Source organism: Lepus europaeus, chromosome 3, assembly GCF_033115175.1.
Source record: "Lepus europaeus isolate LE1 chromosome 3, mLepTim1.pri, whole genome shotgun sequence".
In the NCBI taxonomy this organism is placed as follows: domain Eukaryota; kingdom Metazoa; phylum Chordata; class Mammalia; order Lagomorpha; family Leporidae; genus Lepus; species Lepus europaeus.
The window spans coordinates 149,786,287-149,808,595 of NC_084829.1; the positions used below are offsets into that span (position 1 = coordinate 149,786,287).

General features: G+C 51.3%; 1 protein-coding gene across 1 annotated transcript in view; it reads left to right on the plus strand.

Moving 5' to 3' along the window:
• SASH1 (SAM and SH3 domain containing 1) overlaps positions 1-22,309 on the plus strand; it is a 190,777-nt gene that overhangs the window by 95,080 nt on the left and 73,388 nt on the right. The window contains exons 5-6 of the mRNA XM_062186896.1: positions 18,854-18,894; positions 21,091-21,177. Of these exons, the coding sequence (XP_062042880.1) occupies positions 18,854-18,894; positions 21,091-21,177 (128 nt within the window). The remainder of the gene's footprint in view (positions 1-18,853; positions 18,895-21,090; positions 21,178-22,309) is intronic.

Sequence of the window (22,309 nt, forward strand, 5' to 3'; positions counted from 1 at the left end):
CAAGTGCTTGGGCCCTGCACCCCATGGGAGACCAGGATAAACACCTGGCTCCTGCCTTGGGATCAGCGCGGTGCGCCGGCCGCAGTGCGCCAGCCACGGCGGCCATTGGAGGGTGAACCAATGGCAAAGGAAGACCTTTCTCTCTGTCTCTCTCTCTCACTGTCCACTCTACCTGTCAAAAATAAAAATAAATAAATAAATAAAAATTTAAATAAAAAAAAAGATGTTCTTCAGTGCCCAAGAGGGATATTTTTCACAGAGCAAGTGCTTGTTCAGTGCAGTCTGGAACTCATTGACTGTGCCCAGTTTTTTTGAACTAGGTTCAAGATGGATTTTTCTTGGGGCTGGTGTTGTGGCATAGTGAGTGAAGCCACCGCCTGCAGCACCAGCAATCCATGTGGGCACCAAGGCAAGTCCGGTTCAAGTCCCTACTGTTCCACTTCCCATCCAACTCCCTGCTAGTGCATCTGGGAGAGCAGTGGAGGATGCCTAAGTCCCTGGGCCCCTGCACCCTTGTGGGAGACCCAGAGGAGACTCCTGGCTCCTGACTTTGGCCTGGCCCAGCCTGTGTCATTGCAGCCATTTAGAGTAAACCAGCAGATGGAAGATCTCTCTCTGTCTCTCCCTCCCTCTCTGTCTCTGTAACTCTTTCAAATAAATAAATAAATCTTAAAAAAAAAAAAAGAAAGAAAGAAAGAATTATGGGGCCGGTGCTGTGGCATAGCGAGTAAAGCCTCCACTTGCAATGCCGTCATCCCACATGGACACCTGTTCAAGTCTTGGCAGCTCCTCTTCCTATCTGGCTCTCTGCTATATGGCCTGGGAAAGCAGTAGAGGATGGCCCAAGTCTTTTGGCCTCTGCACCCATGTGGGAGACCCAGAAGAAGCTCCTGGCTCTTGGCTTAGGATCTCCCCAGCTCTGGCTATTGTGGCCAGCTGGGGGGTGAACCGGTGGATGGAAGACCTCTCTGTCTCTGTCTCTGTCTCTCTCTCTCTGCCTCTCTGTAACTCTGCCTTTCAAATAAATAAATAAATCTTAAAAAACAAACAAACAAAAAAGATTATTCCCTGGACTGGAAATACACTGGTACAAAAGACTGCCTTTGGTCTTACTTGTTACCCAGCCCATGTCAGGGTCTCCCCACACTGACAGTGGGATACAAAACGTGTTCTCTGCTTATAAATATTAACTTTAAGAAGCTACTTGTCAAGAACATTGAGTAGAGAGACTAGCAGCTTGCACAAATACCCAAACCTGTCTCTAAGGCTCACACCTCTTCACACATGATTCTGTTCTGCCGGCTTGGTCAAGTCTCCCAGCTTCCCTCCTTCCTACTGTTGACTCCATGACACCTGTAGATAAAGGCACAGATCAAGAAACATTCAAAACATTATGGCTGTTTAATTTTTAAAAACTTTTAAATCTGTCTGTGGTTTTGTGGGGAAAGTGCTTTCTATTTTATGTAATGGCTTTATTGAAATATAGTTCACATACTGTAACTGTTTACCTGTTAACAGTATATAATTCGTTGATCTTTTTGTATGTTGTTTTATAGCCATCAGCACAATTTTCAAATATTTTTGTCAACTTAAAATTAAACCCTGTAACCCATAGCTGTCATCTCTCCAAATTCCCACATTCCCCCTAACTCCTGGTCAAGCCACTTATCTCCTTTCTGTTTCTCGGTCTCTAGCTCTGCCTGTCTTGGGCTTTTCACAGGAAGTGAGTCGTGTGTTTTCCTGTGGCTGGCTTCTTTGGCTTAGCGTGATATCTGCAAGACTCACTGTGCTGTACATGTACACATTTTGTTTATTGCAAGGAAGTTGTTGGCACATTTTGCCTTTTATGAAGGATGCTGCCATGGGCATGGCTGGCCCAGTCTTCATGGGATCACGTGTTCTGGTTTTGTTCATCAGTTTTCCCAGGTTACGTGGTGCACATGTCATATACCTGCCCACTTGAAGTGTGCTGTTCAGTGGTGGTTAGTGTAGTCACAGATGTGTGTCACCTCAGTCCAGTCAGCTCCATGTTCATTCCCAAGCTCTTTCACTGTCATTCCTTGATCACTAATAACACCATAAGTTGTCATCAATCCACTGTCTCTATAGATTTGCCTATTATAAACCTTCCATGCAAATGAAGGGAAAGTGGATTTTTGCCAGAAAATTTGCTACAGATGTATTGAGTTAAATTCAGCCTCTTTGAATGCATGAGAAACCCTTATTGTTTTGGTTCATTGTTTCCTGACCGGGACCTCCTCCCTCTTCTCCAGCTAGTTTGGGGTGGGGGTTGGGGAGTGGGTTCCTCCCGTTGTAGGAGCTGCCCAAGGACAGGGACTGCTCTCTGTCCTCACGTCCATCCAAGCCCCAGGCTCAGCTCCACAGCTCTGCACAGATGGCGCTGTGGGCTGATGGGACCTCTGCACTCAGTAGACCAGACTCCGTGAGAAGAGCTGCTGGGCTGGCCCGGAAATCCAGGCCAAGCCACATCCCTGGAGCTCAGCCTAATGCAGGCTGTTTGTTTCCACATTCTGTGTGTGACAGGACTGCGGGATAGGGAGGGGAAACCCGCATTATCCCATGGGAACCGCGCCTGTGTGTCCCCGCCTGGAGCCTGTGGCTGTGCAGGGGGCACTGAGGAAGTCACATGGAAGCCTGCCCTGTGGAGTCCTTAGCAGGCCAGCCGAGGTGGACTTGTGCCCGCCGTGTGCCTGCTGTCCTCGCAGGATGGGAGGTGGGCCCTGGCGGCCTGTTACAGCAGCACCGCAGAGAGCACCGGGGACCCCCTGAGTCCCTGCTGTGTGGTCCTTGAAGCTCCTCAGGTGGTCGTGTGGCCACGACACCAAACTTAGTTTCAGGACATAAGTGGGATGGCCCAGGAGCCAGGACTGACCAACCAGATTATTCATCCTTTTGCCTGAATCCTCTTATTGGTGAGCATCTATGAGGCTGAGGCCCTGAAGGCACGTGGGCTGGAGTTGTGAGTCATCTCTGACGCTCCAGTCCTCTGTGAGGTTTCACTCTCCTGACTTTAGCTCCTCATTTACGCAGGGCTGGTCCTCGCCAGTGCCTCCCAGGGTCCCCACAGCTCGGGCCATCCTGTGTGCTCTGACCCAGCCTGCCACAGGTCTTGCACCCTTCAGTTGAGCCCAGCTGCATGGGTGCTGCCATGTTGGAACTGGTGCAGGCTCTGGAGCTTCCCAGAACCTGTGCCTGGGTTTAAGCACTACTGGTTGTGGGCTTAGAACAATGTGCTGGGACTCTCTAACCTCGGGTTCCTCATTGACAAAACGTGCACCGTGAGGGCTCTTTCCAAGGGTGGTTGTGAAATCCCCAGCCTGGTGCCTCTCATTCCGCCTGCGCCCTCCATCATCCCTACCCACCTCTGTGTGCAGACCGGGGCAGTGTGTCCATCAGGAATCCCGTTAGGTGGTTCTTGCCATACACGGAGCTCATCAGAAGCCAGGGTGACCTCAAATACACACTTTACAAATGACCTCCAAGGAGAGGCTCGGGAGCAGCAGCGTACGCTGTGGACACACCATGCGGTAGCATGTCTGTGTGAGCAGGCGTGTCTGTCCACACGTGTGCACCCTCCATCACGCAGCATATTTGAGGGGCTCAGCATTCCAGAACGCAGGGCCTTGGGGCGGGAGCAGCTGTGTCTGCGTCCTCCGCTCAGCTGTTGCCAGCCACAAACCCTGTTGGCCTCTGCCACGTGTGTGCCTGCGGGGGAGCCTCCAGCTGACCCAGCCGCAGCTTGAGCCCGTGTGCCACCACCTTCCTCGGCGGCAGGCCGGGTGTGCCCTTGCTGTGACTCTGGCGATGGGTTAGCACACGGAGGTGGCCACTGTTTGCAGTGTCTCTTGCGTAGGAGGTGAACCGAATGTTGGCCGGTGGTGGGGAAGCTTGTGGGAGGGTAAAAGTAAATAAACAGCATTCCTACCATGGTGGGAATACAGGGGGTCACTGAGCTACGATGTCCTGGACGCTCCCTGCTTATCTTATTGATTCTGTTCACCAATCTGTGATGGGGGTGGCACTTTACAGTTAAGGAAAGCAAGGTCTAGAAGAGTTAAAGACCTAGTGGAATTACAAAGCTTGGGTGAGGCAGGGCTGAATTCGAGAACCATGTCTGTGTAAGGGCAGGGCCAGGTTTCTTCTTCTTCTTTATTTTTTAAAGATTGATTTTTTTTTTTTTTTGAAAGGCAGTGTTGTAGAGAGACAGAGGCAGAGAGAGTCTTCCATCTGCTCATTCACTCCTCAGATGGCCTCAATGGCCAGAGCTGTGCCCATCCAAAGCCAGGAGCTTCTTCTGGGTCTCCCATGTGGGTGCAGGGGCCCAAGCACTTGGGGCCCCTTCCACTGCTTTCCCAGGCCATAGCAGAGAGCTGGATTGGAAGTAGAGCAGCCAGGGCTCGAATTGGCACTGCAGGTGATGGCTTTACCTGCTATACCACAGCGCCGGCCACAGGGCCAGGTTTCCTATCAGAGGCCTCACCACGAGGACAGTAAAGGGCCAGTGTACTTTGGAGAGACCGGCAGTGGGCTGGACAGCAGATAGATCTTAGTATACAGTTATGAAGCTTCTGCTGTTTGCACAAACATGCTAGAGCCTGGCTAGATGAATTGGGTTGGAAGGGTGCTTACGTCCTACGGTCAGCAAAATGCAGGACTTAAATTCAGTGTGAGAACCATCAGGACGGGGAAGTGTAGGAGGGAGGACCAGGAACCCTCAGGAGAAAGAGGTGGAGCTGAGGGTCCTGAAGTCTGAGCACCGGTTGGGGCCCCAGTAGAGAAGTGCAGGTGAAATGAGGACTTGTGGGACAGATTGCACAGCCTGGCTGCGGCTGCTCCTTCTGTATCGGGCGAAGTCTGCAACAGGGCTGTGCAGTCGGGAAGCCTGGTGCATGCTTGTGCAGTGGTGAGGCTGCCAGCCCAGCCGCTGCTCCATGCCACACAGGGACCAGCCTTGGCACATGCCAGCTCCCTCGGGCCTCGCACTGACCTGGCAGCTTGGAGAGAAAATGCTGGGCGCTCTCTGCCTGCGTTCCGTATCACATAAATGTCTCCCCTGGCTCCCGAGATCTCTGCTGGGAGAGCATTCTAGGAATCCTAAGCCGAGCTGCATGAACTGTCAGCCTGCAGCTCCGCCCCAGGTTCCCACAGGAGTGAGCATCTGCTAAGTGGGCCTGGGGGTTCTTAGCAAGCGGGGAGAGGAGGTGAGATGCAGGTGGAAGCGAAGGTGTGTGACTGAGAGCAGAGCCGCGTGGGGGAGTGGTGCGGTTGGAGGGCCCGCCTGGCTCAGAAGTCGCCCAGCCTTGGGTTTTTGTGAGGGGGGCAGGAGTCCTCCCAGGAGCCGGGGAGACTGCTGGTGGAGAGACAAACTCTGAGAGTCTGAAACTCAGCGCGCCTTTCCCCATCCTGCTTCTGCTCTCCCCATTCTTTCATCCACTGCCCGGTTCCTTCAGCAGCTCTGTGCGGAGCATCTCCTGCGTGCCAGGACCGATGATGCTTGAGACTACCCCTGGGCTCTGTCCAGATGAACCTCACAGTCAGGCCTGGCCACGCATTTGGTCATATCGTTCTGAGATGTTCCCCTGTGGTTCTGTGTTTCTTATTCTGGAGTTGTTGGAGTTGAAGGATGCCCCAGGGACTCCAGGGGTTCCAAGCACATCCACACATCAGACTTACCCAGAGAGCTTGTGGAAAAGGCAGAGCCACAGGCCCCGCCCACCCCAATGGACCTGGTCCTCCAGGTGGGCCCCCGAAAGCTTCAGTTTTCCATAACAGTGCAGTCTTGGGAGCCACCACCCAGACCAGTGTCTGGTCCGCAGGTTGTGCTGTTTGCTGCTTCTCCATGGTTCAGCACAGGCAGGTCTGGGGGCTGCTCAGCTGATGCTGGGAGAGGTCGTGGGACCCCTGCAGAGCCTCCTGGTGGCTTAGGATAAAGCCACAGAGTCATGATGGGGAAGGATTTGCATCCCTTGGGTGGCTGGATGGGGGTATGTGCAGTGAGACCGGCAAAGTGCAGGGAGGCAAGGTGCAACCACTGTCAGGTGGCCCCAGGTGGAGGGCGAGTGGTTGTGACAAGAAAAATGTTTGGGAATTTGGAACTGAGATATTAGGAGGCAGAAAAGCTCAGGTTCCCACTGCCATAATATTTGTAATACAGAAAACCTACTCACCAGCAACTAAGAGTGGGGGCCAAGGGGAGGCCCAGGTGCCCATCATAGCAGGGCCCTGACCCTGGCTACCATGTTCATGCTGCTAGCAGCAGGTGCACCCACAGTCATGTCCTGGGTGGCCGGTCACTATGCCTACAGTAAGGAGAGGAAGGGTCCTCTCTGCCCACAGCTCCCCAGCTCCCCTGCTGCCCCTCGGAGCAGCTGACAGAGGAAAGCAGCAGCTCCTGCCCCCACCCCCATTCCCCAGGACCCTCTGCCCAGCCTTCCCAAGCAGCCAGCATGGCCAGCAGGCTGGGCAGTGAATGAGAACCCCTGTTTGTTTCCACTGAGAAAGTTCGGCCTGCTTCCGGAGCCGTCACCATGGCGACGATCGGAGAGATAATTGAATGGCTCTTCTTTGCCTTCCCTCTCTGCTGCTCCCCGCCCCATCCTGAGGCTGGAGCCCTTCCGAGCCTCCTGTTCTGTCCTGGGTAGGTTCGGTTCGTACCGATTTGCTAAGAATACAAAAAGCTGGCTTCCCTCTCTGTGCCGGGCCTCTGCTGCTGTTGGTTACCCCCGTCCTCCCTGCCCCAGCGGCGGGGGTGGCAGCCCCCTTAACCCCAGCCGGTGAGCCAGGAGCCATGGGGGAGGAGGGCGCAAAGGCTTCCAGCCGGCTCCCGTCCTCAGCTGTGTTTCCTTGAGAAAAGCCTTCCTTGGACCCCAGATTTATTACACAGGCGACAACTTCAAAGTGGAAGTCGAAATTTTCCTCCATTTACAGAATAAATAGCACCCAGTAAAAAGTGTAAACAAAGGTGTTTTGTTGTTGTTGTTGTTGTTGTTGTTCAGTAGCCTGCTGATGCTCATGTGAAGTTCCTTCTAATTTTTTTGCTCATCGTATAAAAACGAGCTTCTGTGGCAGAAACAGTGCTACAAGCCTGCTTTGTTTTACTTTGCTTTTGGCAACAATTTAGCAATTCTTAAGATATGAGACCGAAATAAGGTTTTAAATCTACCTGGAGGCCAGGGCAGGGTGGGGTTCGTGTGTACTGGTTATAGCACAACCCGAGGGAGCAGAAGGCCAAGGCCTGGTCCTTGGTTTGCAGCTTCCTTTGCGTGCCTGCTGGGGAATCGCAGTCAGTTTGACCCTGGGCTGTAAACGCTGGTGGCCAAGTTGCAAACTGTACACTTTTAGTGGCAGAGAAAACACACAGCATTTTGGTTTTGGGTTCACAGGATTGTACCTGCCAGTGCGAGTGTGTGAGAAGTAAGCTGTGCAAGACACGTAGAGGCCCCACAGAGCCCACGTTTTCATGGGAAAAACACTGGGTTGGGTGGCCCAAGAGCCGCTAAGCTGAGCTCTGTGAGTTACATCTTGCAGTTGTGAGACCTTGGACAATTCACAGACAAACACTCTGGGCCTCAGCCTCTCCCTCTCTGCAGTGGGGCTGGTTCTTCTCTGGGATCCTGAAGTAGGATGTGATTTATAAATGTGCCTGGTAAAGCAGACCAGTGTCTTATAGATGCTGTTATTTCTGAACCAGTGCATGCTGGTTATATTCAGTTGCATGTAACTGGCTTGTGCCTTCAGTGTTGAGACCAATGGAGGCATAGCCTCATGTGACAAGGACCCTGGAGGCGGGTACCCTTAGGCAGGGCCAGCTGCTGGAAGCGTGACTCCCTCTCCTACCCCACTGTGCTTGGTATGTGACTTTTTTCCTTATGGTAAAATGATAATTGCTGGGGCATCCACCCATATGTTGGGCAGGATGAAGGCCAAGATCCTAGGCCAAAGACATGTCCCTTGAGTGGGTCTGTCCCATCCTGGAAAAACTGGCATGGTTAGGAAAGCCCCATTACAGATTCATTGTCGCTGCTCTGCCAGACACTTGGACCTGTCCTCAGCTAGCTGCAAGAGAGTCTGGGAAGAGAGTATTTTAACAGAGTATACCTACCCCGGCCCCCAGCTGGGGTTGTAAATAAGAAAGAAGATAAAAATGAATGTTGAAATGGGAGGCAGCTGATTCTTTTAAAATGTTTATTTGTTGATTTATTTGAAGGGCAGAGTATTCCATCTGCTGGTTCACTCCCTCAATGCCCACAGTAGCCAAGGGCTGGGCCAGGCCGAAGCCAAGAGCAGGGAACTCCATCCTGGTCTCACACTTGGGCCGTCATCTGCTGCTTTCTCAGGTGCATTTGCGGGAAGCTGGATTGGAAATGAAGCAGTTGGGACTCAAACCAGCACTCTGAAATCGGACGCCTAGGATGCTGTGTTGCATGTGGCAGCTCAGCCCACGGTGCTACAACCCCAGCCCTGAGGCAGTTGGTTCTTCCACTCTCCTTGTCCTTTGGCAAGTCAGTAAAATCTACCTGCTTGGGACCGGAGCTGTGGCATAGTGGGTAATGCCACTGCCTGCAGTGCCAGCATCCCATATGGGTACCTGTTCAAGTCCCGGCTGCTCCACTTCCGATCCAGCACTCTGCTGTGGCCTAGGAAAGCAATAGAAGATGTCTAAGTCCTTGGACTCCTGTACCCACATAGGAGACCCGGAAGAAGCTCCTGGCTCCTGGTTTCGGATTGGTTCAGGTCTGGCCGTTGCGGCCAATTGGGAAGTGAACCAGTGGATGGAGGATCTCTCTCTCTCTCTCTCTTTCTGTCTCTCTGTCTCTCTCTCTGCTTCTCCTTCTCTCTCTGTGTAACTCTGACTTTCAAATAAATAATAAATAAATAAATGATTTAACAAAGAATCTACTTGCTTAATTGTAAACTCCCAGAATGTGTGGGCCATGTGGTGTGCAGCATGAGGCTGCACAGAGCTTCACTGTCTGTGCCACGCAAACATTGGTTGTTTTTAATGAGACGGGTCACGTCCTGGTTCCTTCTTGGATGAACACACTTGAGCCAAAACTACTGCATGCCTTTAGTTTTCCTGAGGGTGTTCAAAAGATTATTTACTAAATATGAAGGAACTGTGCAAGCGTTTACAACTTCTCAGTGCTGGACTATGTACTGGGAGTAGTGTTATCCGCATCAAAGCTGGCACACGTATAGCAATTGTATATCAGCTTCTTAGGCAGTTCAGACCCATGAAGCCACAGATGAAGACAAAATATGGCCCAGATGGAAAAGAAAAGACCCACTGAGAATTTTCTGGAAGCTTTGGAAGATGGCTGTACCCACATGCAGTGCGGATTCTCCCTGCCCTGAGCCCTCACCTGCAGGTGCACTGAGCTCTGCCCTTCCGCACTTGTAGGCTCAGTGGGGTTGTGACCCAACACAACCAGGCCACGCGCCCCGCTGTGGAGAGGTGGCCTCTGGCTGCTTTTCAGACGTGCAGCTCTTGTATGTCTGCCAGTGACCTGCATCATTAACTTTCAGTGCAAGTTACCGACTGGGGAGTGCGAAAGGACACAAATCTCTTCGAATGCACCTTGGTGAAGGATTCGCAGACTCTCCAGGGTCGGAGCCCTGTTCTTGGCCCGGAGGTCTTGTTGGCCCGAGGTGCCAGAGCACCAGCTCCCTTATTACATGCTGACAAACTGGAGGACATGTTGACAAAGGTGGAGAGAAATGTGTGGAGCTGCTTGGAAGAAAAGGCCAGTGAGGGTAGCTGGCATATTTTATTGTGTTTTGCTTTCTTGTATTTTTAGTGTTTAGCCTGTGTTGCATGTGCTGTCAGCACAGTACAAGCCGTAGCTCACCGGAACCCCAGGAAAACCTGTGGGAGAGGTAGCAGCGTCTCTAATGTGCATAGGCGGAAGCTGGATTCTGTGGGACTTAGTGATGTGCCAGAGCTGCTCATCAGTCAGTGGGAGAGCTTGGCTGTGAGCACGGGCGCTGGGACCCCAGAGCCCGCGTCTGGGCCGTGCTCCTTCCTGGGTAGTGGGCCTTATGGACAGCACGGGAGACATCATTCACGTCCAGATGCCAGTCATCTGCCCAGGATCTCTATCTGCTATAAAACCGAAGGAGTTAGACTTGCTTGCAGCAGGGAGGATCGTGTTCAGAACCCCAGAACCTCGATGTGTCCAATACACTCAGCAGGGCGTGGAGGGATAATGAGGGTGATAGGCGTTGGAGCTAATAGTGCTCATCTAAACGGGCCGTACCTCTCTCCTTAGTTTTCTGGATGCCTTTTGGAAAGATATCTTGTAGAGGTGGAATCAGCTGACATGATGCATTTAAACCAGATATTATAACAGTGGAATGGGGTAGAAAAAGTTAAAAATTCCAGAACTCACCCTGGAAATTTCAGACTTGCGATGTCCTTTGAGCACCCTGTAAGTGTTCAGTTTGCATCATGGATCAAAGGCCCTCTGTGAACTGGAATAAAAGCGCCGATGGTTTTACTGTTTGCAGACAACATCCACACTTCCGAAACCTGAAAAATCTGCCATTTCTTTGGAGAATGAACGTTACACAATCGATGGGCCCAAGCCTTTGCCCATGCATTAAATGTCCATATTGAAAAGCAGCTCAGTGTCAATACAAAGCATGGAGTTTGCTCTGCTCTACACTGGAAGCTAAGTATCTTAAAGATGCTGAGCACATGGAGGCCCATTGCAAGGCTATTGTGCTAAACTTTAATCGGAGGAAGAGTTTTTGATAATAAGTTCAGCCATCGTGTGTCTCTGTGTATATATGTCATTCTAAGCAAAGTACAAATCGCTTTGTAAAGCGTGACTGAGAAGAGGAAGAGAGATCACTCTGCCTGTCTTAATTATCAGAGAGTTTATGTTCAAAATTATTCAGAAGAGGTTGCTGTTGTGGTTCGACTGGCTAAGCTGCCACCTGCAATGCCAGTATCCCATATCAGCGCGCGGGTTCAAGCCCCTGCCACTGCACTTCCAGTCCAGCTTCCTGCCTGGGTCCCTGCCACCCACGTGGGAGACCCAGATGGAGTCCCAGGGTCCTGCTTCAGCAGGTGTTTGAGTAGAGAACCAGTGGATGAAAGGTTTCTATGTCGCTTTGCTTTTCAAATAAATAACTATTTTAAATATTTAAAAGGAGAAAACCTGGTGTTCTGTAAGAGGCTAGAGTCTAGAATTGGGCGTAACGTGGCCCGAGGCTGCTCCAGTGAATAGTCATGAGGTCGTATTTATTTGGGGTTTTCCAGGTGCCAGGCACCATGCTGGCCTCTCAGATTCTCTCTTCGCCCAGTCCTCCAAGCAAGGTGGCTACTTGTTGTTCAACATAACAAGGCAGTCAGTGAGGCTTGGATTGGTGGCCCGCACCATCTACCCCCAGGCCTGCCTGACTCCGGAGTGTGTGAGCTCTTCGGATCCAGCTATTGCTGTCTTGATCCTTTATGAAGGTGACCTTGTCACAGAAAGCTGGGAAGTGCGGGCCGGGGACTGCAGCACGAGTGGAGCAGAAATCCTGCAGGCAGAATGTTTTGCCAGCGTTTCACCGGCATTGTTGTTGCCACTGAATGGAGTTCTGACGGCGTGCAGTCCGCAGTCTCAGCCCGTGGAGGGGCAAGCTGAACCACGGCGTGTGCCTGAGATCCAGCAGCGTTGGCCTCCGAGGGCCAGATGCTGGGGGTAAGGCCCGAGAAGGGCATGGGGTGCAGAGTCAGGAGCCCTGGCACCCTGCACCTGCCTGAGCCGGAGGGTGAGCATCTCCTTACAGGTGAGGCCGTCCTGCACCTCTCTTCCCTCTCCAGGTCGTGTGGCTGGTGAAAGGGTGACCTGTGAGTCTTTATGGCAGACAGAAAATAGTATGAATGAAATTTAAAAAAACATTTTAAATGTATTTATTTGAAAGGCAGAGAGAGAGAGAGAGAGATTGATCCTCCATCCACTGGTCCACTCCCCAGATGGCAGAAATGACTGGGACTGGTCCAGGCTGAAGCCAGGAGCCCAGAACTCCGTCCCTGACTCCCACATGGTGCAGCGCCTCAAGCACTTGGGCCATCTTCTGCTGCTTCCCCAGGCGCATTAGCAGGGAGCTGGATCAGAATCAGAGCAGCTGGGACTCGAACTCTTATGGGAGGCTAGCATTGCAGGCAGTGGCTTAACCCTCTGCACCCCAGTGCTGGCCCCTATATGAGCGAATTTTGCTTTTCATTTCTTTCTCTGCAAAAGGGAAGCCATGTTTGTGTGACGAAAAACATCTCTGAAACCGGAAGGATAATAGGGTATGTCAAATTAAGAAATTATTTTACATAATAATTTGCCACTGAGCAAGCACTGTGTATCCCGAAATCATACTTACAAATGACATAAAAAAGAAGAAAGTGTTAACTGCATATAAGGCCCGCAGCCTTCCGCCACCTCCTGCACACACACCCTCCCCAGCACAGCTGTTCAGCCCTTCTCTACGTCTACATGGAGTGGCGAAGGCTGCTTTGGCAGCTCCAGCACCATGCAGGAAAAGACCCAGACACAGCAAAACCCCTGAGTCAGAATCCAGCAGGAAGCAAACTAACGAAGTTTATTTCCTGAGATTCCAGATTAAGAAGCCATAAAAAAAATCCCTTCAAGTCCAGTTTTTGCAGTAACATGTAGCATATGTCCTTCTTGGAGATCAGGTGGTCCCTGCCTTTCTTCTTGTTTTGCATGGCGTGAGTGAAGTTTCTGGACAGCCTGTCCAGGCCAGAACGTGCGGTCTGTTCTCGGCGTTTCTTTCTGCCTGGGCACTGGGTACCCATCACAGGCGTGCCAGGCTCAGTGTGCGGGAGCGAGCTAGGGGCTGGTTCTTAGGACCTGGCTGCGCCTTTCACAGTTGGGGTTTAGATAGGCTTCAGAGGAAAGGTGTGTTTGGCCTCCTTTCCTGCTGGAAACAGACAAGAGAATCACGCGATCACATACAAGCAGCTCTGGAAATACCTAGAACGATGGAGAGGCCGAGGGGAGGCATTAGGAGCCAGAGAGAGGGCTGCGCAGCCAGGCCCGGCTCCGCCTGGGCACCACGTGGCTCCGGGTCTCGGAGCGGGAGGATCGGGGAGAGTGTTGTGCTTCTGAAAGGTGGAGGTCTGGATCCCTGTGAGGAATCCTATTCTGACCTGCGTTCTCTCTTCCTGCCCAGTGGCCCTATGAGGATCTCCATTGTACAGTGAGACTCAAGGGAAAGGCCACGTGGCAGGCTAATGTCTGTAAAGTTAAGCTGCGTGTTATTCCAGCCAGAAGAGGGAGAGGTGCAGCCCGGCTTTTTTTTTTTTTTTAAGATTTTTTATTTATTTATTTGACAGGTAGAGTTACAGACAATGAGAGGGAAAGACAGAGAGAAAGGCCTTTCTTCCTTTGGTTCACCCCCCAAATGGCCACCACGGCCGGCGTACTGCGCCAATCAGAAGCCAGGAGCCAGGCGCCCCACCCCGGTCTCCCATGCGAGTGCCGGGGCCCAAGCACTTGGGCCATCTCCACTGCCTTCCTGGGCCACAGCAGAGAGCTGGACTGGAAGAGGAGCAACCGGGACTAGAACCCGGTGGCCATATTGGATTCCGGCGCCACAGGCGGAGGATTAGCCAAGCGAGCCACGGTGCCAGCCCCAGCCTGGGGTTTTGAGGGTCCCCTTGGACCGAGCCTCCCCGGCCTTGTTCTCGGCCGCGCCTTCCCTTTCTGGGCCGGGGTCAGGCTTCCTGGTTGCCTCTGTCCTCTCCGTTGGCCATTGCTCCACCTGCGGCTGTGACTTCCAGGATCTGAGCTGCAGCTCTAGGCTCACACAGCCAGCTCGGTCTTCAGTATCGGCACAGAGAGGTTTAGGAGGCACCTGACACATCACAGCGCCAGAGCAGAGCTCTGGGCTCCCGCCCCTGCTGTTTCCCCACCCAGCTGTCCCCATGGCGGGAGTGATCATCAAACTAGCACCTCCGTCAGATGCTTTCCGGATCCATCCCACCTGTCATTGTCCCTGCTTGCTTCTCTCCCCAGCCAAGCAATCTTTTTATCTTAATTTATTCATTTATTTGAGAGTCAGAGAGAGCTCCCAATCACTGGTTTACTCCCCAAATGCCCACCGTGGCCAGGGCTGGATCCAGGAGCTCAGTCTACTTCTTCCACTTGGACAACAGGGACCCCATTACTTGAACCATCACCACTGCCTCCTCGGGCTTGCGTGAACAGAAGCTGGAGTCAGAAGCCAGACTGAGAGTCCGAAACCAGAGCCAGTACCCAGGTCCTCTGCCGTGGAACAGTGCGTCTTAACCATGTGCCCTTCTCAGGGCCCCGGAGGGTGCCCGACTCACCCTGGCAAGTGAATCAGTGCTTCCTGGATGAAAGAAAGGAAGAACGAGTGAAAATGAACGAACAAAGCGATCCAGCAATCAGTGAAAGTCAAGGTTGGAGCAGAAACTGAAGTCCTGGGTGCTGCCCCTCCATGTTGGTTGTTTGGATCCAATTCCTTAATTTAGGAATTTTCTTAAGTGAGTTTTGCCTTTCAGGACAACGGAAGTAGTGTCTTGAGGACAATGATTAACTCTAAATCCGATTTGGGCTCTAATCCTGGCAGTTGTTGATGACAAGGTTTTTGCTAAGGCTCAGCTCTGAGACCTCACATGTCGTATTTGACTTGCAATAGGATTCAGACTGCAAGGGAATGTGCCTATTGCTCGCTGGTCATGGAAATCCATGCTGAAGTTCCCCTCCCTGTCTCCACATTGACCTTGGAAGTGACCACTGCAAAGGGCCCCAGTCCTGCGCAGACCCAGCTCCTGCCACTCCCGGGCCCTGGCATCCACTGGGAGAACAGCGCCCTCTAGAAGGCCACCTTGGCCTCTGAGCAGCGATTTCCTGCGCCAGGAGATCAGCAAATGACCTCCCCCACCAGCTGCCATCCAGATTTGTTATCTGGTTGCCTTGCTGGTTTCTGCTGGATGAATGTTAGCATCAGTCTCCCGGAGGAAGGAGATAGCCTTTTGCATCTCTGCCCTGCCAGTTTCTGTTTGCAGAGACACATCACTGCGTGCACATTCCTAAGAGGTCATTATACTCCGTTGCAAATCAACAAGTGGAGAAGCCTCCTGCTTCTGAAACACTGATTTGTTATTTTTTGGCCAGTGTCTAGTTTGGGAACTCAGGAGATTTTTAAAAACAAAATCCCACTCACTATGCTGAGATGAATAAGGAAGCTGCAGTGCCATCTGCTGGCAGCATGGGGAAAATGCATGCACTGAGTAGGATGTAAGCAAACCTTAGAATTAATGATTTGAAATGTGTGATAAATTGAAGAAAGGAGAGAAAAATAATGCAGATGTTGGTAAGTCAGCACTTTAGAGAGGAAAATGATAATACATTTTATAGTCACTGTGAGTTAGAAAGAACTGATCTTCATTGTAAGTCCTGAAGCATTTTATGGTGTTAAGTGTCCCCATTTGGCTGAAAAGAAAGAAAAAGTGGCTGGAAAGATGGAACTGAAAGGTTGAATCTTTCGAGGACAGAACTGGGATGATTTTATATCCACATCGTCCAGATGCAGGAGAGGAAGCCGTGGGCTGGAGGAGGTTGCCTGGGTGTTGTCCCTTGCTGGCCTCAGCTGCTGTGGAATTCTTGGCCACTGTAACTTCTGGAAACCACAGTTTTCTGTCAAATTGGGATTGGGATTAAACAGTCCTGACAACTCATTAAGGCTTATCATTTTAACTCAGCATAGGACTGAAGGAAAGTGATGTGTCTTTAGACCATTTTCCCACAGTTCACAGGGGCCGGTACTGTGGCACAGTGAGTAAAGCCACTGCTTGCAGTGCTGGTATCCCATATGGGTGCCAGTTCTACTCCCGGCTGCTCCTCTTCCAATCCAGCTCTCTGCTATGGCTGGGAACACAGTAGAAGATGACCCAAGTCCTTGGACACTTGTCCCCACATGGAAGACCCAGAAGAAGCTCCTGGCTCCTGGCTTCGGATCGACCCAACTCTGGCCATTGTAGTCATTTGGGGAATGAACTGGTGGATGGAAGACCTCTCACTTTCTCCCCCTCTCTCCCTCTCTAACTCTGCTTTTCAAATAAATATTCTTTTTTAAGTGTAAGTTCATATATGTATTTTTACTTTATTAGGTAGCTAACTGGTTGTGTCCAGAGCTCGGGATATGGAGCGTATTTGGACCTTAGCAGCCAGGGCAGGACTTGGCCAGTCCTTAGCGTGGGTATAAAACTGCACGGAGCGGTGCCCCTGCTTTGGGTGGTCACGTGCACAGAATGAGCTCCAGCAACACCAAGCGACCGGAATCCGCTGTGCGAGGTGGCTCATGGTGGAGAGCGTGGCTTTGAGTCCAAAGGCAGCAGAGTAAAATTTAGTAAGAGAAAATTTAAGCATCCAGACTTAGCTAACGTGGAGTTTCTCTTTGGAGGGTTTCTGGCCTTGATTCCCAGCCAGTAACCCTGCTCTGTTTTACTCCATCTGCACCTCCCCTGTGGCCCTGAGCCCGAACCTGCGCCTTCTCCCCTCCTTCCTCTTCCCCCTCCCTCCTTATCCTCCTCCTTCCTTGTGCTTCTCTGTCCACATCCATCGCCCTCCCTGACCGGTGAGTTCCATTTCTTCGCATTCATCCTTGTACTTGACGTGTGATTTCATGCAGTCCATTTTGGCTTCGTGACGTAAGGTTGGAGGTGGCTACTGATGACAAGGCCTTACTAGTAAACATGTTTAGGCATTTTTGCTCTTGCAGGGATGGGGGAAGGAGTGTGCAACACAGGACAGGAGCGACATTTAGGGATAATTCGATTGCTGGGTGGATAGATTTCCCTGGCGTTTCCTGTGTTTGAAGTAGGGGAGCTTGCATTCAGACCCGGCTCCAGGCCTCTGCTGTAGCTCTTTGGCGCCTGCTCTCCCCAGTGGGCAGTAGAGGTTTGCATGCTGGTGACGCCCTCCTCTCAGACTTGCGGGCCTGGCCTTCCCTTCCAGGGTGGTCCCCATAGGCTGCTGTACTACGGATGGTGGCTCTGCAAGAGAAGCCCCTGCCACTCCCTCTGGTCCCTGGAAGTTCTCAGGTTCTTTCTCACCTGCCAGGGAAGCAGAGGGTCACCGTGAAGGGACCTAGGTTTGCTGCTTTTCTTCCGCTAGTTTCTCCAAGGTAACCCAGCCCCGGTCTCCCATCTTCAGTCTTCCTGAGCCTGCTCAGAGGCCCAACACCTGCTCCATGGTCCACCCCACCCACTCCAGGAAGCAGCTGTGAAGGTTCAGGCATAAATCCCTTCTGTGTCCTGGCTCCTGTTGGGATGCAGGTTCCTTCTTTCTGGTTTTCCTTGTCAGGAGGCCCACGGGTACTGAACTTGCTCTCTGGTCCTTGGAACCAGCCAGCTACAGACTTCACTCCAGGCTCTATTCATTCCTTTTTTAAAAACTTATTTATTTTTGAGACAGAGAAAAAGCTTTCATATGCTAGTTCACTCCCCAAATGTGTGCAACGGCCTGTCCAAAGAGGTGAGCTAAGAACTTTATTCAGGTCTTCCACGTGGGTGTCGGGAACCCAATTACTTGAGCCATCATCACTGGATCTACTTTGGAAAGAAGGTAGAGTCAGGAATTGAACCCAGGGGCTCCATTATGGGACTCAGATATTTATTTATTTGAAAGAGTTACAGAGAGGGAGACACACACACACACACACATACACACACACAGATCTTCTATCTGCTGGTTCACAATGACCAGGGCCAGGCTGAAGCCAGGAGCCTGGAGCTTCATCCTGGTCTCCCACATGGGTACAGGGGCTCAAGGACTTGGGTCATCTTCCACTGCTTTCCCAGGCACATTAACGGGGAGCTGGATCGGAAGTGGAGCAACCAGGACTAGAACCGGCACCCATATGAGATGCTGATGTCGCAGGTGGTTTTACCCACTGCGCCACAGAGCCAGTTCCCAATTCAGACTTCTTAACTAGAATCTTAATTGCTAGGCTCAACGCCCAACTCTACTCTCTTTCCTTTTTAAGATAACCAATTTTAGCTTTCTTTGGTTTCCCTCCCTTCTTACTTTAAATTAGTATGTATCTATAATAGTTTCTGGACAGTTCAGTTGACCAGTGTTGGGTTCACCTGTATCAGCCATCACAGACTGGAACCAGGGTATAGGGCAGAGCATGGGGCCAAACCCAGTGCCTAGACATGTTCTGATGGACTTGGACATGTTTCTAAAAACATTGCTTTGCTGTCACTTAAAAATGTGGTGGAACTCATGTGCAGTCACAGAGTTCTTGCTTGTCTTTGGCTTTGGAAGATCTAGCGAGGTGGACATTGTAGCGGCCAACTGGCAGCGAGGTTGGCTAGAGGAGCTCCAGGCTGGATGCCCCTCTGAGTGGCGTGTCCACTCCTCTGTGATCTGGATACCCCATCCCCGTGCTTCCGACCGCTGACCACTCAGATCCCCTGCTGGCCCACGTGGCCCCTGTGGTGCCACGTTTATGGTTTCATTATTGTTTTCTTTATCTTTTTCACTTATCCAAGAGGCTTTCCCCATGGCAGTAACTGAACTTGTAGTTCCAAGTTCATGGCAATGAAAGGAGCGTCAGTGGCCACCTGTTGAAGCCTGTCTTCTTCATGTAATACAGGCGGGACCCCAGAGTGCATCTTTAATAGATGTTGGCAAATGGCAGCTGGTGGGTAGGAGAGGCCCGTGGTAAGAGCCTATGAACACTCCCCTGGCTCTGTTAAGTGGAACTGATGCTGTGTCAAGCTGGGGAGGGGGATCTTCAGTTCTCTTGTGATCGATGGGCTCCCTACTCATCTGATTTTGTTTTTCCTTCCTAGGCACCCTCTGCATAAATCCAACTCAGAAGACAGCTCTGTAGGTTAGTACTACTGTATTCTTGGATTTGCCGTTTAATTGTTTTCTTTTAATGCTTGATAGACAACATAAATGTGAGAACACAGAAGCCATCGAGAATCCTTGTGCCGGAAATAAGCACTGTTCATGTTCTGATGCTCAGAAACCCTGCCCACCCCTTTCTCTGTTGTGTGGGATTTCTAAAAAACATAATTGTGATCATAGTCTACATCCTATTGTGTATTTTTTTTTTTTTTTTACACACTGAATGCCAGGAGCATTTTCCCACATGATGGAGTGTTCCTTACAATACAATGTTTAAAGTCTGCACAGTATCCTACCATATCGGGTGTGCGCGCTTTAATTAACCAACCTCTGTGTGCTGAACATTTGGGTTGTCTCCCATTGTCTCTGCTGTAAAAATCCTGGAGTCTCTGTCCTCAATTATGTCCCTGGGATAAATCCTTCAAAGGGGAATTTTTGCTTCAAGCGCTACGCACAATTAAGGCATTATATATTTTATATGTTCTTGATTGCAGAATCTGCATTTGGTACGGCAACAGCATTCATGCTTAGGTCAGAAGGTGGGTGTGGAACAGCGATTTGGGGCACACGGTGCCCCATCCGACTGCTTGGATCTGAATCATAACTCTCTCATCTCAAAGGTTATGTCCTTGGGCAAGCCTCTTGCCTCTTGCCTCTTGCCCAAGCGTTCTTCTATCTGTGGAGTGGGAACAACACTCCCTGGCACAAGTATAAGTGAATATTAAATGAGACATGCCTTTAGATAGCCAAAGCCTGACTATGGTAAAGGCTGTCATTTAAATTTGAGGCTGTGTCTCCATTCCAGAAACACGGAAACAGGACGATGGGAGAACAAGGCCTGGGGTCAAAGAAATACATTTAATTCCCAAACTGCCCTAGAGCGAGATGTGATGAGTAATAAGTTATCAGTCTGCCTGAGCCCTTGATGGCTGGCAGTGGCTTGAGTGTGTAGCCCGCGGGGAGCAGGCACCATGAGACTTGTCGTTAGGATCCGAGGACACCGGAAGTCTGAGGCTGGATGGCTCTGCTTTCGTTCCCATAGTCCTGGGGCTTCTCACAACTTAAATGAGGGCATCCTGTTTTGACAGACAGCACCCTGGCTAGCCTGGGTGCACCATGGCAGGGTTCCCACGTGTCTGCGCCATGCAGCGTGGCCTGGCACCACCCGTCTAGACTGCGGAAGCCCACGGCTCTGCTGGGCTGTGTCTGCAGTGGTCATGAGCAGCCAAGCAGACAGCAGACGGCCACGAAGCTGCCACTTGAATGTCCCGCGTCAGCGTGGTGGCGGAGACCATTGCTGCTGCTTTATTTGTAAAGAATAAGAGAGTGCTCTATCCATTCACTTTCCCTTTGCTTTTTAAAAAGAATTATATACGAGGGATGATCCAGACCCTACCAAGTATTAAAAATATCTAGCTATAGCAGGGAATTTATCTGTACTTGGAAGCAACCCAAAATAGTCTGGGAGGAATGAGAGGTTGGAGAGAAAGAGAGAGGAGAGAGGAGAGAGAAAGAGAGAGAGAGAGTTGGGACGTGTCACAGCAGGACTGCGGTCTGTTTGTCTTGTCCTCGTGCCTGGGGTAAGCTCTTGGTAGGTCCCAGGTAGCCTCAGTGCCAGAAGGATGGGCATCGTGCCCCAGCCGTGCCACCACTAGAGCCGTGCCATCGCTTGAGGGTTCACCGTGCAGAACCAGTGTGGGCCAACCCCAGGGACTCCCGGGACCTGCTGCTTTGACCAGCAGGCACAGGAAATGCCAGCCATTCTGTTCTCTGCATTAAATCAGGAATAACAGAAATAAACTGAGGACAGATCAACAATAACAACAGAAAGAAGTCAGCTTCCTCAAGGATCCTATTTGTGGTGGAGTCGAGATAATTGTGGCCCAGACTGAAAGGGGATGAACCACGAGCCAGGGCGGACTGAGGAGGACTGGTTAAACACACATCAAAGTGAACGCAGGCATGCATGTTCCGCTGGCCTTTTTGATGTCGCCTTACTTCTCATCTTAACCCTCCTGCTACTGGGACATTTGCATTTCTTTTTAAACAACTTGAAGAGAAAAAAGTATCTTTTTTTTGTGAAATGAAAGTATTCTTACAAGCTTTGAATTAGAAGAGACTTCTTTTGTTATTAATGACTTTATTACTGTGCCTTTTTTTTCCCTTCTTTTGAAAGGAAAAGGAGACTGGAAGAAAAAAAATAAGTATTTCTGGCAGAACTTCCGAAAGAACCAGAAAGGAATAATGAGACAGACTTCCAAAGGTAATGCGACATAGCCGGCGCACAGTAGGTGCTTTTCGCTCAAAATGTTAGGGCGGCTGTGCCACTAAATAAAATAGGTGCTGCGAGTTGGAAGAGCTCATTGTGTGGGCCCCTAGAATGTTCCAGATTTCTGACACGCCTGTCGTTACTTGGAGACTTGAGCCTGGTGGTTTCCTTTCTTCTTACGGCTCTGATTGCAAAGAGCCAGCTTCCGTTTTCTCAGTCCTACCCACCTGAAACCCCCTTCATTGCTACCTCGCCCAGAGCCAACCTGCTGGGGAGGACTTGGCATTTGTTAGCTTTAGACTTTCCCATCCGCCTGGAGCCTCTGTGTCCCCGTGACCCTGGGGTGGTCACCCCTGTCAGCGGGCTGCTATCCCTGGAAACCCTCTAATGGCCCGACAGCGTGGGAGTCCAGTCTGCCGGGGCTGCTTTGTGCAGAGCCCCGCCCCGCGTCGGCTGTGTCTTTGGTCGTTGTTTAGATAGTAAGTAAATGCGCCACCCCTTTGAGGCCCCGTTATGTAATTGATGTTTCCCTTGTGTTGAGAGAGGAAGCAGCCCCAATCCACTTCCGGTCCCCATGAAAAGGTGATCCCTAGATGAAAGTGCCAGCGACTCACCTGGGACACTGCGTGTTTTGCCGCCACCAAATCGGAGCGCCTTGACCTTGTCAGGATGCTTCTCCCACTGTTCCTGCCCAGGGCAGGGTGAAACGTGACCCCGCACAGCACACCCGGCAGCCGCACACCTGGGGGCCTTGGCAGTGCTCGGTGGTGTTGCTTTTCCGGGCTGTCTCACTTTGCAAGGGTTCTTCTTCAACAATCCCAGTGTTTCCCTTTGGTGCATGCCTGGGATCATCTGTGATTCATAGAGGCCCCAGACTGAGAGGGAAGGAGGAGGATGGCAGCTGGGCAGCTCAGATGGCTCTTTTCAAGTCCCAGGGGCTCCCCCCTCCCTCTCTGCCATCAGCCCTGACACGGTGCCATGAGTGCAACAACACACTCGCCCCTGCCCGTGAGCCACCGTACGTCTTCCTGTACACGTGGACCAGTGTCAGAGAGAAGCGGAGTGGCATTTCTGGACTGATTGCAAAATGCTGACGAGACAGGGAAACCCAGGGCATCATAAATTC